This window comes from Phoxinus phoxinus, assembly GCF_949152265.1.
Source record: "Phoxinus phoxinus genome assembly, chromosome: 13".
NCBI classification, from domain to species: Eukaryota; Metazoa; Chordata; class Actinopteri; order Cypriniformes; family Leuciscidae; genus Phoxinus; species Phoxinus phoxinus.
The window spans coordinates 2,196,346-2,211,160 of record NC_136888.1 but is presented as its reverse complement, the minus strand read 5'-3'; the positions used below and the strand labels follow the sequence as shown (position 1 = coordinate 2,211,160).

The 14,815-nt window shown below is 36.8% G+C and overlaps 1 protein-coding gene across 3 annotated transcripts in view; it reads right to left on the bottom strand.

The window, feature by feature from the left end:
- Positions 1 to 10,660, bottom strand: part of rps6kl1 (ribosomal protein S6 kinase-like 1) — a 33,130-nt gene extending 22,470 nt beyond the window's left edge. Inside the window, exons 1-4 of one of the 3 annotated variants that reach the window (XM_079633450.1) lie at positions 10,585 to 10,660; positions 9,715 to 9,788; positions 3,788 to 4,094; positions 473 to 597 (exon numbers count right to left, since the gene is read on the bottom strand). In XM_079633450.1, coding sequence (XP_079489576.1) covers positions 473 to 597; positions 3,788 to 3,923 — 261 coding nt within the window. In that variant the 5' untranslated portion in view covers positions 3,924 to 4,094; positions 9,715 to 9,788; positions 10,585 to 10,660. Of the gene's footprint in view, positions 1 to 468; positions 598 to 3,787; positions 4,095 to 9,714; positions 9,789 to 10,584 lie in introns of those variants that run through there. The other 2 variants (XM_079633451.1, XM_079633452.1) reach the window with 2 other exon arrangements.
- Positions 10,661 to 14,815: the final 4,155 nt, after the last annotated feature.

Genomic DNA, 14,815 nt, shown 5'->3' with positions numbered 1-14,815 from the left:
CATTTAACCCCTTAAGCCCTGAAGGCATTTTTAGAGTAACATAAACAAAAGTAAGGACTTAACTCCAAAACTATAGTAATCATAAATTAAGAAAACTTTTATTTATTTATCAGCAAATAACTAAGCACAACTTAGAAGTTTATCAAATTGAAAAGTTCAGATTTTTTCAAATGACAGATTTTGTGTTGTTCACGGCAGTAGTTTTGAAAATGATGATTGTTATTTTATTTTATGATTATTATTATACACGGACGGTACACTCTTGTTAAGAGGGACTACTCAGCACTCGTTAATAGAGTTTCTAAGCTTTAAAATAATATTTTGTCTTATTCAATTCAGTGGTTGCTTAGTAATTTGATTATTCGGGTTGAAGGAGTGAATTGTGAATTGGCCATAAAAGTTAAAAAAAAAATCAAATCAAAAGAGAAAAATCATGTTCAGCAAGATCTCCTTATGCACATTTGTCACCTACTCCTAAATGAGAGGATCCTTTAGAGATGTTGTCCTGTAAGTAAGAGATGAAGATCTCCTCGGCTCGCTTCAGATATTGAGTGGTCTTCCGCTTCACGGCTTCACGTCTCTCTTTATTTGGATCCACTGTAAGACACGGCAGACTGCATTAGCCTGGAGATCTATGATGGACCCACAGTCTTAATGTTATCTATCCAACCATCTGCCATTTTAGAAGACTTTTCCTATCTAAATCATGTAATTATCAAAATGATCAAACAATATAGTTCCCAGACAGATCAGAGGATGCAAGTGTTTTTGGTTTTCCTTTTCCAAATCTAAATAGTTCATGCTGTGATTTAAATGATGTATCGCCCTCATAATAAATGAACCTACGCTTGCGTCTTCTCTTCTTCTTTTCATTGGATATTATCGTGGAACGTTTTTCAAAACTCTGGATGGCGACAGGTGGAATCCAACCATATATGCAAATATAAGTTATATTTTGTCTTTCTTCTCAAACAAATGCTCACAAATTAAAATTACATCTCCAATTCTGATATTCAGAGATGTAATTCATTTGTTTGTGAATTTGTTTAAATTCTCTACATTTATTTGTTGTCTCAGAATACAAGTATTTGGGACTACACTTAGACTCAAATCTTGCCTTCAAAACCCACATAAAGAGGGTCTGTAATAAAGTAAAGTTCAGTTTGGCTAATTTCAGGGATATCAGAAACCTCCTATCAACTGAGGCAGCTAAGGTATATTTCCACTCGTTGATTCTCTCCCACATCACTGTTTAATAATTTAGACACGCCACTTACTGTTTGATAATAAGTTGGTCTAACGCACACTCTACTCTACAGCCTTAAAACCACTGAAATCGTTATACAAACAAGCACTTCAAATTTTAGACAAAAAGCCAATTCGTTACCACCATATTCTAATGAAGTATAAATTGCTTAGTTGGGAAAACCTCATCAAATACAGAAATGTTTGTTTAGTTTTATAAGATCATGCACAGTTTAGCTCCTCCGCCTTTGTTTGGCCTTATCAACTTTAAATCGAATGCGAACAGAGTTACAAGACGTGCAGCTAGGAGGGACTGCACCTTTCGTCAGCATCACATCTTTTCATTTACAGCATCACATCAATGGAACTCAGTACCAACATTAATTAGAGAGTCCCCATCCTATTACTCATTTAAGATTAATGTTAAAGGAGAACTCCAGCGCAAAATGAACCGTTGGTCTAATTACACATTGTTACCTAGTCAACCGTTATCTGAGATTTGTTTTCATGATTATCGAATGTAAATAGTTTTATCTCTAAAAACAGTTTAGCCTATAACGCTAGTATAACGCTAGTATATGGGGCATGGAGTAATGACAAATAAAAATCGCTTGTTAATACCACTAACAAGGCTCAAAATAGCCCCACACTAACACGGTAGCATAATGAGGGTCCCTACATGCAAACCGAAGCATTGAGAACTTTGTCAGTGTCCAGACAGTTTAATAAGAAGATATTTTATACATATAGTCAACTTCGCGTATACAGGCAGAAGCCATCTTTGAAAAACAGACTCTATCAATCGATCTACGAACGCCGATCCAACTGGTGAGATGTGAACGAGACCATATGAGATTCTATATGCGTTCGTAGATCGACTGGTAGAGACTGTTTTTCAAAGATGGCTTCTGCCTGTATACGCGAAGTTGACTATATGTATAAAATATCTTCTTATTAAACTGTCTGGACACTGACAAAGTTCTCAATGCTTCGGTTTGCATGTAGCGACCCTCATTATGCTACCGTGTTAGTGTGGGGCTATTTTGAGCCTTGTTAGTGGTATTAACAAGCGATTTTTATTTGTCTATTGTATAAATAATTTTATTGTATTATAACAATTTACTATTTTAGGATGCCTATTAACATCTGGCAAGGGGACTGCCGATGAAAACTCGGGTACACTTACATTTGATCTGAATGTTGAATCACAAAAAAATAAAAAAAATAAAAATAAAAATGTGTGGACTTTATTTTGGAAATACACAACTACTACCTCAAGTTAAGTTCAAGTTAAGTTTCATTTGTACAGTTTTATCTTTTTTTTTTGAGTGATTACCTCTATGTATTTGGTATTGCAAAACCACAATTTTTAAAACTAGTTTTAAACACAGTGGCTGACCGTTTTTGCGTCGTGGCCCACAACAAATTTTGTTTATACTGATGTTTACAGAAACCAGTGACATCCCCCCAAAACTTTGCAATGACTGACATTGTGATAATAACAATAGCAATGAATGGATGAAAACATCTTGCAGTGCACTTGTTCTGTTCCCTGCGATGTGTTTCTTATTACTGGATTTCCACTTTCAAAGCAATGTTTATTTAGCTGAACAATATTTGAAGGCAACATGCTGTTTTAATGTATCTTCGACAGCCCTGTCTGTACACTCTTATTTTGAAGTTTATTTCGTGCCGTTGTACCTGTCTTTGCGTTTCCTGTGGTTTAGCTTCTGTTTTCATGGTTGCCTTGATCTCTAAGGTTGTTCTTCACCCTCAGCTACTGATTCTCCACACCTGTGACTTCTCTAGTTCCCCATTTACTCTGTTTATTTGCAGCCCTATGTTTCAGTTCTCTCTTCTCTACGCATGTCTTTGCTCGTCGTTATGCTTGGGTTTCATATCTGTGTTCGTCGTCTTCTTTTGGATTATTTATTTCTTATTTAAAATTAGATATCGCTTCAATTATTCCTTCCACCCCAACCTGACAAATATATTACTTAGAATTGTATTATCAGCATAAACATTTCATAAACATTTTTTTTATAACACTTTACAATAAGGTTCATTATTTAACATTAGTTAACTACCTTAGTTAACATGAACTAAGAATGAACAATACTTCTTCAACATTTATTAATCTTAGTTCATATTAATTTCAACATTTACTAATACATTATTAAAACCATAGGTTGTATTTGTTAACATGAACAAACAATGAACAGCTGTATTTTTATTAACTAACATTAACAAAGATGAATAAATACTGTAACAAATGTGCTTATGGTTAGTTCATGTTAGTTAATACATTAACTAATGTTAACTAACAAACTTTATTGTAAAGTGTTACCATTTTTTCTATTTCCAAATAGTTACATTTAAGGTTTTCTATGGTACTGAAAATGATAGATGACATTTTTACTAGGATTGGTAACGATAACTGAAAGTTTGACAAAATGTGTTTTTCACACTGTCAGTAATCATTTTCAGTCACTATATAATTTGATGAGCTCTTATAAAGCTAGAAAACTCAACAGTAAAGTACCTTGAACTCCATTGAGCAGCAGATCGACTCCATTCTTATAGTAGCTGAACGCTGCCTCATAATCTTCATTGACTTCTCGGTCCAGCGCCATTCGAATCTGCTGGGCTGCATCGAGCAGATAGTCTTTCATTGCCATATTTGTCTATCAGCTAGAAAGGGCAATTGTCCACAGGAACCAGAACCAGCCGATGGATCTGTAGTTTTGAAAACACTTCTGAAGTGGCACATTTCTGGTCATTAATAACCCTCCAGCAGGCCTCCGGTCTCTCTTGTGTTCACACACATGTGGAGCGAGGCCAGTGTCCACCTGCGCAACACAGAGAAAATATATAGGTAACACTTTACAATACGGTTTGTTAGTAGTTAACATTAGTTAATGTATTAAATAAAAATGAACAAAACATTTGTTACAGTATTTATTCATCTTTGTTAATGTTAGTTAATAAAAATACAGCTGTTCATTGTTTGTTCATGTTAGTTCGCAGTGCATTAATGTTAACAAATACAACCTATTATTTGAATCATGTATTAGTAAATGTTGAAATTAATATTAACTAAGATTATTAAATGCTGTAAAAGTATTGTTCGTTCTTAGTGTTAACTATGGTAGTTAACTAATGTTAACAAATTAACTTTACAGTATGTGCAAACTGGTAATGATTCTTCAATATTGTTTATAACATGGTATATCTCTGGCATGACTGTACTATGTTAGGTCAGGTTTTCTAGGGTGTAATGGTACATGCATTTATCCTGAACCATCACAGTTCGGCACATACAGTCAGACGAGGAATACAGTCAGACGAGGAATACAGTTAGACGAGGAATATAGTCAGATGATGAATACAGTCAGATGATGAATACAGTCAGATGATGAATACAGTCAGATGATGAATATAGTCAGATGATGAATACAGTCAGACGAGGAATACAGTCAGACGAGGAATAAAGTCAGACGAGGAATACAGTCAGATGATGAATATAGTCAGATGATGAATACAGCCAGATGATGAATACAGTCAGACGATGAATACAGTCAGACGATGAATACAGTCAGATGATGAATACAGTCAGACGAGGAATACAGTCAGACGATGAATACAGTCAGACGATGAATACAGTCAGACGATGAATACAGTCAGACGATGAATACAGTCAGATGATGAATACAGTCAGACGATGAATACAGTCAGACGATGAATACAGTCAGATGATGAATACAGTCAGATGATGAATACAGTCAGACGATGAATACAGTCAGACGATGAATATAGTCAGACGATGAATACAGTCAGACGATGAATACAGTCAGACGATGAATACAGTCAGACGATGAATACAGTCAGACGATGAATACAGTCAGACGATGAATACAGTCAGACGATGAATACAGTCAGATGATGAATACAGTCAGATGATGAATACAGTCAGATGATGAATACAGTCAGACGAGGAATACAGTCAGATGATGAATACAGTCAGACGATGAATACAGTCAGACGATGAATACAGTCAGATGATGAATATAGTCAGATGATGAATACAGTCAGACGATGAATACAGTCAGATGATGAATACAGTCAGATGATGAATACAGTCAGATGATGAATACAGTCAGATGATGAATACAGTCAGACGATGAATACAGTCAGATGATGAATACAGTCAGATGATGAATACAGTCAGATGATGAATACAGTCAGATGATGAATACAGTCAGACGATGAATACAGTCAGACGATGAATACAGTCAGATGATGAATACAGTCAGATGATGAATATAGTCAGATGATGAATACAGTCAGATGATGAATACAGTCAGATGATGAATACAGTCAGATGATGAATACAGTCAGACGATGAATACAGTCAGACGATGAATACAGTCAGATGATGAATACAGTCAGATGATGAATATAGTCAGATGATGAATACAGTCAGACGAGGAATACAGTCAGACGATGAATACAGTCAGACGATGAATACAGTCAGACGATGAATACAGTCAGACGATGAATACAGTCAGATGATGAATACAGTCAGATGATGAATATAGTCAGATGATGAATACAGTCAGATGATGAATATAGTCAGATGATGAATACAGTCAGATGATGAATACAGTCAGACGATGAATACAGTCAGATGATGAATACAGTCAGATGATGAATATAGTCAGATGATGAATACAGTCAGATGATGAATACAGTCAGACGAGGAATACAGTCAGATGATGAATACAGTCAGACGATGAATACAGTCAGACGATGAATACAGTCAGATGATGAATACAGTCAGACGATGAATACAGTCAGACGATGAATACAGTCAGACGATGAATACAGTCAGACGATGAATACAGTCAGACGAGGAATACAGTCAGATGATGAATACAGTCAGACGATGAATACAGTCAGACGATGACTATAGTCAGATGATGAATACAGTCAGACGATAAATACAGTCAGATGATGAATACAGTCAGACGATGAATACAGTCAGACGAGGAATACAGTCAGATGATGAATACAGTCAGACGATGAATACAGTCAGACGATGAATACAGTCAGACGATGAATACAGTCAGACGATGAATACAGTCAGACGAGGAATACAGTCAGATGATGAATACAGTCAGACGATGAATACAGTCAGACGATGACTATAGTCAGATGATGAATACAGTCAGACGATAAATACAGTCAGATGATGAATACAGTCAGATGATGAATACAGTCAGACGAGGAATACAGTCAGACGATGAATACAGTCAGACGAGGAATACAGTCAGATGATGAATACAGTCAGACGATGAATACAGTCAGATGATGAATACAGTCAGACGATGAATACAGTCAGACGATGAATACAGTCAGACGAGGAATACAGTCAGATGATGAATACAGTCAGACGATGAATACAGTCAGACGATGAATACAGTCAGAGGATGAATACAGTCAGACGATGAATATAGTCAGATGATGAATATAGTCAGACGATGAATACAGTCAGACGATGAATACAGTCAGATGATGAATACAGTCAGACGATGAATACAGTCAGACGATGAATACAGTCAGACGAGGAATACAGTCAGATGATGAATACAGTCAGACGATGAATATAGTCAGATGATGAATACAGTCAGATGATGAATACAGTCAGACGAGGAATACAGTCAGATGATGAATACAGTCAGACGATGAATACAGTCAGACGATGAATACAGTCAGATGATGAATACAGTCAGATGATGAATATAGTCAGACGATGAATACAGTCAGACGATGAATACAGTCAGACGATGAATACAGTCAGACGAGGAATACAGTCAGACGATGAATACAGTCAGACGATGAATACAGTCAGACGATGAAAACAGTCAGATGATGAATATAGTCAGATGATGAATACAGTCAGACGATGAATATAGTCAGATGATGAATACAGTCAGACGATGAATACAGTCAGATGAGGAATACAGTCAGACGATGAATACAGTCAGACGATGAATACAGTCAGATGATGAATACAGTCAGATGATGAATACAGTCAGACGATGAATACAGTCAGACGATGAATACAATCAGACGATGAATACAGTCAGATGATGAATACAGTCAGACGATGAATACAGTCAGATGATGAATACAGTCAGATGATGAATACAGTCAGATGATGAATACAATCAGACGATGAATACAGTCAGATGATGAATACAGTCAGACGATGAATACAGTCAGATGATGAATACAGTCAGACGATGAATACAGTCAGATGATGAATACAGTCAGACGATGAATACAGTCAGACGATGAATACAGTCAGACGAGGAATAGTCAGACGATGAATACAGTCAGACGATGAATACAGTCAGATGAGGAATACAGTCAGACGATGAATACAGTCAGACGATGAATACAGTCAGACGATGAATACAGTCAGATGATGAATACAGTCAGACGATGAATACAGTCAGATGATGAATACAGTCAGACGATGAATACAGTCAGATGATGAATACAGTCAGACGATGAATACAGTCAGACGATGAATACAGTCAGATGATGAATACAGTCAGACGATGAATACAGTCAGACGATGAATACAGTCAGATGATGAATACAGTCAGACGATGAATACAGTCAGATGATGAATACAGACAGATGATGAATACAGTCAGATGATGAATACAGTCAGACGATGAATACAGTCAGATGAGGAATACAGTCAGACGATGAATACAGTCAGACGATGAATACAGTCAGATGATGAATACAGTCAGATGATGAATACAGTCAGACGATGAATACAGTCAGATGATGAATACAATCAGACGATGAATACAGTCAGACGAGGAATACAGTCAGATGATGAATACAGTCAGACGATGAATACAGTCAGATGATGAATACTACAGTCAGACGATGAATACAGTCAGACGAGGAATAGTCAGACGATGAATACAGTCAGACGATGAATACAGTCAGATGATGAATACAGTCAGATGAGGAATACAGACAGATGATGAATACAGTCAGATGATGAATACAGTCAGATGAGGAATACAGTCAGATGAGGAATACAGTCAGACGATGAATACAGTCAGACGATGAATACAGTCAGACGATGAATACAGTCAAACGATGAATACAGTCAGACGATGAATACAGTCAGACGATGAATACAGTCAGACGATGAATACAGTCAGACGATGAATACAGTCAGACGATGAATACAGTCAGACGATGAATACAGTCAGACGATGAATACAGTCAGTCATAGACGATCCACACTCCAGTCCAGAAGGGCGCGTGTGGTAATGCAACATTATTTGCTAACCACCACAACAGGAAAAAGAGCAGAAGAATAAGAGGCTCCCACCAACCCAAAATGAGTTCAGATGCACGCAATATCTTGCTAGTAGCCTAAACGCTGTGACGCGCTCCACAAACTTCCCGGAAAGGAAACTGAAACGGCAGAAAGCGGCATCCTGTTTGTTTTCTTAATTTGACAAAAGCACAATGTTTTGTTTATTTTGTGTGTACACAAATAAAACTAGACTCTGTATAGTTTCGAGTGATGCCTTACTCTTATCTTTATGACCATAAATGACAGAGTATTTTAAGTTGTTTACGCTGTTATAATGAGACAAAATAATTTGGCATTGTGGCGATTTGTGTCGTGGAAGTCTCATCCAGTCCAGTTATGAAATACGAGTGTCCTGGAGATATGAAGCCTCAGGTGCCGATTCACTCGCCGTCTCCTCGTGGAAAGGTGAAGTAGGCTATTTTTCTCGTTCATATTTCTGTGCAAACGCCATTGTCACCTCATGTTAATGAACTCTCATGCGCAAAGAAAACTAATTTCTGCACAAGTTTCCATTTATTTTGAATTATTTTGATTGATTATGACCAAATACCTTTAGTTGTTTTTTATCAGCCCTACAAAAAAATATGAACTATGCATTCTGTTTAGTGCTTAGTACTTAATCCACTAAAGAGGCTGTACTGGACCAACTAGGGGACTAAATGCCACTAGGTAGAACAAACTGTAATTTGCACTACTGTCTGTTCAAAATAAATGAAAAGAAACCTAGCATTGGGGATCTGTTGCTTTTTCCTGTTGTACCGAACTCGTATCGAACCGTGATCCCAAAACCGAGGTACGTACCGAACCATGACTTCAGTGTACCGTTACTCCCCAACTATAGAGTGATGTGAAAGTACAGAGAAGGATTTGATCAATACGAGGAAGAACTAGAATTATTTGTTTACAGCTGATGAGTGACACATTATTCATAAATTAGACTGTGTCTGTTATTTCACATCCAATCAGAATCTAGAGTCTGAACTATATCTGTTTATTAGTCATAGTAATATTATAATACTGATAGCTTGTGAAATTAAACACAATGCACGACTCACCTTTGCGATGACCCCTGACTTCTGTCACATAAAGCAGTGTTTCCATCTGATCATGGTGCGGAAGAGGCTTTCTCCTGAATAAAACCAAACGCAGAAGTTCATATTCACTCTATACTCTAACAGAGACTGAGAGATACTCAGTGTTTTCTGATGAAGAATGACTGCGGTCCTGTAATGTTTGTTCTGACGAAGCACTTTACATCAAGTCAATTTTATTTACAGCTTTTACGATACACAAAGCAGCTTAAAATACTGCTGTCATGCTCATTAGGAACTAATTAGGGACTAAACCTAATAGTATACATCAATGATACTAAAAAAACACTGTATATGAACAGGCACCAAAATATGACGAGGTGTATCACTCTCTTAAAAACCTGTTCATGAATTTTTGCCCAATAACAGTGAAAGTCAGAATGGCACAGGAAAATAACTTTAAGTTCCCTCAACACAATTTGCCATGGCAATCATAATAGTTTTCGCAAAAATACTATAATTACTGCAATACATACTGTAATTAGGCTTGAGACACACATACCAACAAACAACTGACAGACTCGTCTTACACAGGGCGATCCCATAGGCTACTCATTTAAATAATTGTGGTATTCTATGGTAATATTGTGTACAGGTTCAGTTAGACACACAGGAACACAATGAACAACAATCACCATCACACAGTCTCAAACGCGCGTGACGTCAAGCGCGACCCCGTACATGACGGTGATGACGATGATCTTTCCCAGCAAATACTATTATATAACATTACAATATTAACTTGCGCCTGTATATGAAGTAGACTCTTATGTTATTAACAGGTAATTATGCGCTGTCATTAGTGATATATTACAAGAGGAACAGAAAACGAACCTTTGCGCGAGATCCTCATCCTCAGCATCCGCTCTGCATCATCAACATCAGGAAGCAGAAACAACAAACGCTTCCTATTGGTGGATCGTCACACACACACACTCACACACACACACGTGACGTCAGCGCGCCGCTTGCCCGCCCTGGATGCTGTAACTCACAAACAAGTCTGTTAGAATTATCAGCGAGCAAATGCTGTAAATATTAAAGCTAATTAATCACCTGACTAAGATAACAGCATTTACAATTTGAAATTGTGACAACATGCCCCAATCTGGCCTTTATGAAGAATACTCTTGTCCTGAAAAGGCAATTTAAGTTTTCTATTCAAATCTGCCTTTAATCTTATAGTGACTCTTGTAAATGTCTTGTGCTCACAACAGATCAGTTATTTTGGGAGAACTGGAATGACTCTGTCTCTGATGCATTTTGAAAAGGGAACAAATATTTATACAGTCAACTCCAAAATTATTGCCAGCCCTAAAAAAAAATTACACAAAAATAGTTGATATATTAATATTATATAATAATATTTCAAATCTTCCTCACAAGGTTTTGGAGAAATTGCACATTCATTTAGTAAAAAATATTCCTTCAAAATAAGTAATAGTGTATTCTTTTAATAACATTTATGGAACAAAATTATTGGCACCATTTTTGTTTATGAGCATATATCCTGCATGCTGTCCAATGGTATAAATGTTAGGTTGCATATTTTTTAAATCATTTTCTCATTCATCAACATGGGCAAGTCCATTTGATTGTAGCGCTGCACAGATTAGGGAATAGTCATAAAACAATCAGTAGTCAATTAAAATTAGCAATTTACACAATTAGGGCAATTATAAAATATAAAAAGCATGAAACAGTTGAAATTTTGCCAGGAAAGAGGACGGATGCACATAGTATTCCCATTCAGTGAGGAGGAGGATGATAAGAGAGGCAAAGAAGATTTGGGAAGACATCTTTTAGTTGAATTTTGGGGTTTTCACATTTCAAAATCCACCACAAAGCCCTTCCTAAGAGCAAGCCACAGAATATTGTAACTTTGACCTGTATTGTGTGATGTGGCCAGATGAGACAAAAATTAAACATATTGTTCATGCACATATTGGTCATGTTTGGTGGTAAAAGGCAGTGCGTACAGAGAAAGCACCTGATTCCCGCTGTGGAATACGGTGGTGCGTCATTGATTTACATTTACATTTACATTTATTCATTTAGCTGACGCTTTTATCCAAAGCGACTTACAATTGCTATATATGTCAGAGGTCGCACGCCTCTGGAGCAACTAGGGGTTAAGTGTCTTGCTCAGGGACACATTGGTGTCTCACAGTGGATTCGAACCCAGGTCTCTCACACCAAAGGCATGTGTCTTCTTATCCATTGCGCCACCACCACCCCAAATGATGCTTTGGGGCTGTGTTGCTGCTGCTGTCTTGGGACCATAGACTGGGACTCAACCTTGTTAGAAATAATCTCAATGCTGTTATTCTTGTCAAAGGAGGATTTAGCAAATATAAATAATGGGGGTGGCAATTTGTGTGAAATCTTGTGTGAAGTTCTTTTAATTGAGTTACCACAGAAAACATTATTTTGTTCCAAAAAGCTGTGTAAAAATAAAGATATGCCGTGTATCCTTTAACTTAAGCACAAAAAATTATTTATTGCATGTGTTGTTTTTGAAAACTGTTCATTTTCGTAAAGGGTGCCAATAATTTTGCAGTATACTGAGTCTGTATAGTGTGTGTGTGTGTGTGTGTGTGTGTGTGTGTGTGTGTGTGTGTGTGTGTGTGTGTATGTGTGTGTGTGTATATGTGTGTGTGCGTGTGTAAAGCAGGGCCATGTCTTGATGTCTTTTTAATTAAAATGTAGCCTATTTTATTTTAAAATATGCACAAATTCACGTTTCTTGTCTCATAACATTCACTTATGAATTACAGTGGTTACAGCCTAATGTAAAGGAGACAGAAAGTGATGAAACAAAATAAATTTTAAAAGGTAAATCAAATGCTTCCCTTTTTTAAACAGATCTGTAGCCAAGTATTCCTCATGCTCCCACAACTACATCTTGTATTAGGCTACATTTATGAAATCTAGTTCAAAACCACCTGTTGTTTTTGGTTGTATCACGTGATAGATCCTAATTTAAAATATATGAATTGATGTATGTATTTTATTCCACATGAATAAGCTCGTGTAACATCATAAACAACCATAAAAATACACCAATTTCCAATCAGGCACTGACTCAGACTCCGTCGTTCTGGGGTCCTTGAGGGGAACGGTGAACGCGCCCGCGGCTCCGCGAGTTCAGATTTAGCGGGACAAACAACGAATGAGGTGGGTTCGTTCAATATGCCTATACATTACTGTAATGAGAAAAGCATACAGCAGAATATGCGAAATCAGTTACCAGACTGTAAGCTGAAAACGCTAGTCACTGCGGGAAGTAAAGTTATAGCTTTTGTGTGACTTTTACTAACTTACATTGGTGTGGATCGAAGAGTACTATTTACAATTAGTAAATAAAGAGTACTATTTCGTATACGTAAACGTAAAGATAGTCTTTTTTCTGTCATCAGAAGCTGTAAAGACTTGATCTGATGATAAATGTGATTTAAATCGGCGGTGTTTTGGGGTCTAGGGTGAGGAGGCCTGAGTGGCGCGAAGAACTCGGGGCCTTATAACGTTACAACCGATCCTTATAATGCCACCCGAGAGACCATATCAAACTCTACATTGAGAATCGTCATTTTTGGACAAATTATTGTTTGATTGGCGAAGATAGTCCTTCGAGGAATGCTTTAAGAGAGAGCAGAATCCTCTGCGGCCCATGTATGTACCTGATCGCTCCCGCTTCACAGCAAGATATCCCTCCGCGTAAAGTAGTTCATCCTCATGAAAATTAGGCTATTACATCCTAGGTGTATATGAGTATCATCTTCTTTCAGACAAACACAATTGGAGTTATATTGAAACATATAATTGCTCTAACAAGCTTTATAATGGAAATAAATGGCCTCCTGATTTTGAAGTCCAAAAAAGTGCATCCATCCATAATAAAAATAATCCATACAACTCCAATGGCCTTCTGAAGCAAAGCGGTGGGTTTTTGTCCAAAAATCCATATAAAAAAAAAAAGCGATTTAGCTTCCGGCAGATAGAAAGAAAACTCGTGACGCGTATGTTTCTCGTGGTTCAAACTAATAAGGCTGGGCAACAAACTCAAGATCCTCTTCTCTTATATCAAAATAATTTTGGTTTTAGACTTATAATTCGTGACTGGTGTTTTGATTTGCTCTATCCTCTGCGCTTCATCAGTACGCCATGCGTCGGGTCAGAGGTCATTTTTTCGCCATAAATCAATGCATACGGCCGTCTATCAGAAGCTAGTTAAATTATTTTAGTTTATTATCATTAATTCAAACCGTTTAAAAAAAATAATTAATTCCAATTAATAAATTATTTTAAATAGACGTACAGTAATCAACATTTTGTCAGAAATTCTAGTAAATTATGTTTTGTTTAGTTGTCTGTTCAGAATCGTAATATCTTTTTGAAACAAAAATAATAATAAACGTGATTTTCAATGTAACCAGAATCAAGCAGCTCTAATGTCTGCGATCGCGTCAAGGATCCGCCAAATCTCTGTGAGCATAGTCAAAAGTGGTTAAGAAAACTGCTAAAGTGAATATTTGTGAACATTTGAAAATAGTCAAATGTGCCTTTTGCCCAGAAGTAGTTCTTTTTAAGAATTATATTAAGCAAAACAAGTCTTGTGTTACATTTACTGAAGAAAGTCATACTGGTTTTGGGTGAACAACCCAGCAAACGCAAAATTATTTCACAATTTGGTTGCAATTAGTTAATGTTGGAGCACAACAAATTAAAAAACAAATGACAAATTTGTCAGACACAAGCCAAGTGAAATCTTTTCTAATTGTATGTTACAGACCTGGGTTGTTAGTAATCCCGAAGAACTTGATTAGCTTGTTCAACTAAACTAAAATGAATTAATTAGTTTCAAAGTGTATTTAAAGGAATGGCTCATCTGTGTGTGTTTACAGGTATGGCAGAGTTTGCGATGCACGTTGAGGTGCAGTACTACATTGAGAGTGGAGGCTTTTACCATGTGGACACAATCAGAAGAGGCGAAAACAGGAAGAGAACTGTCAGACGAGCGTCAAAACACTTCATTATGGAAGGTAGGAAATGACACGTTAAACTT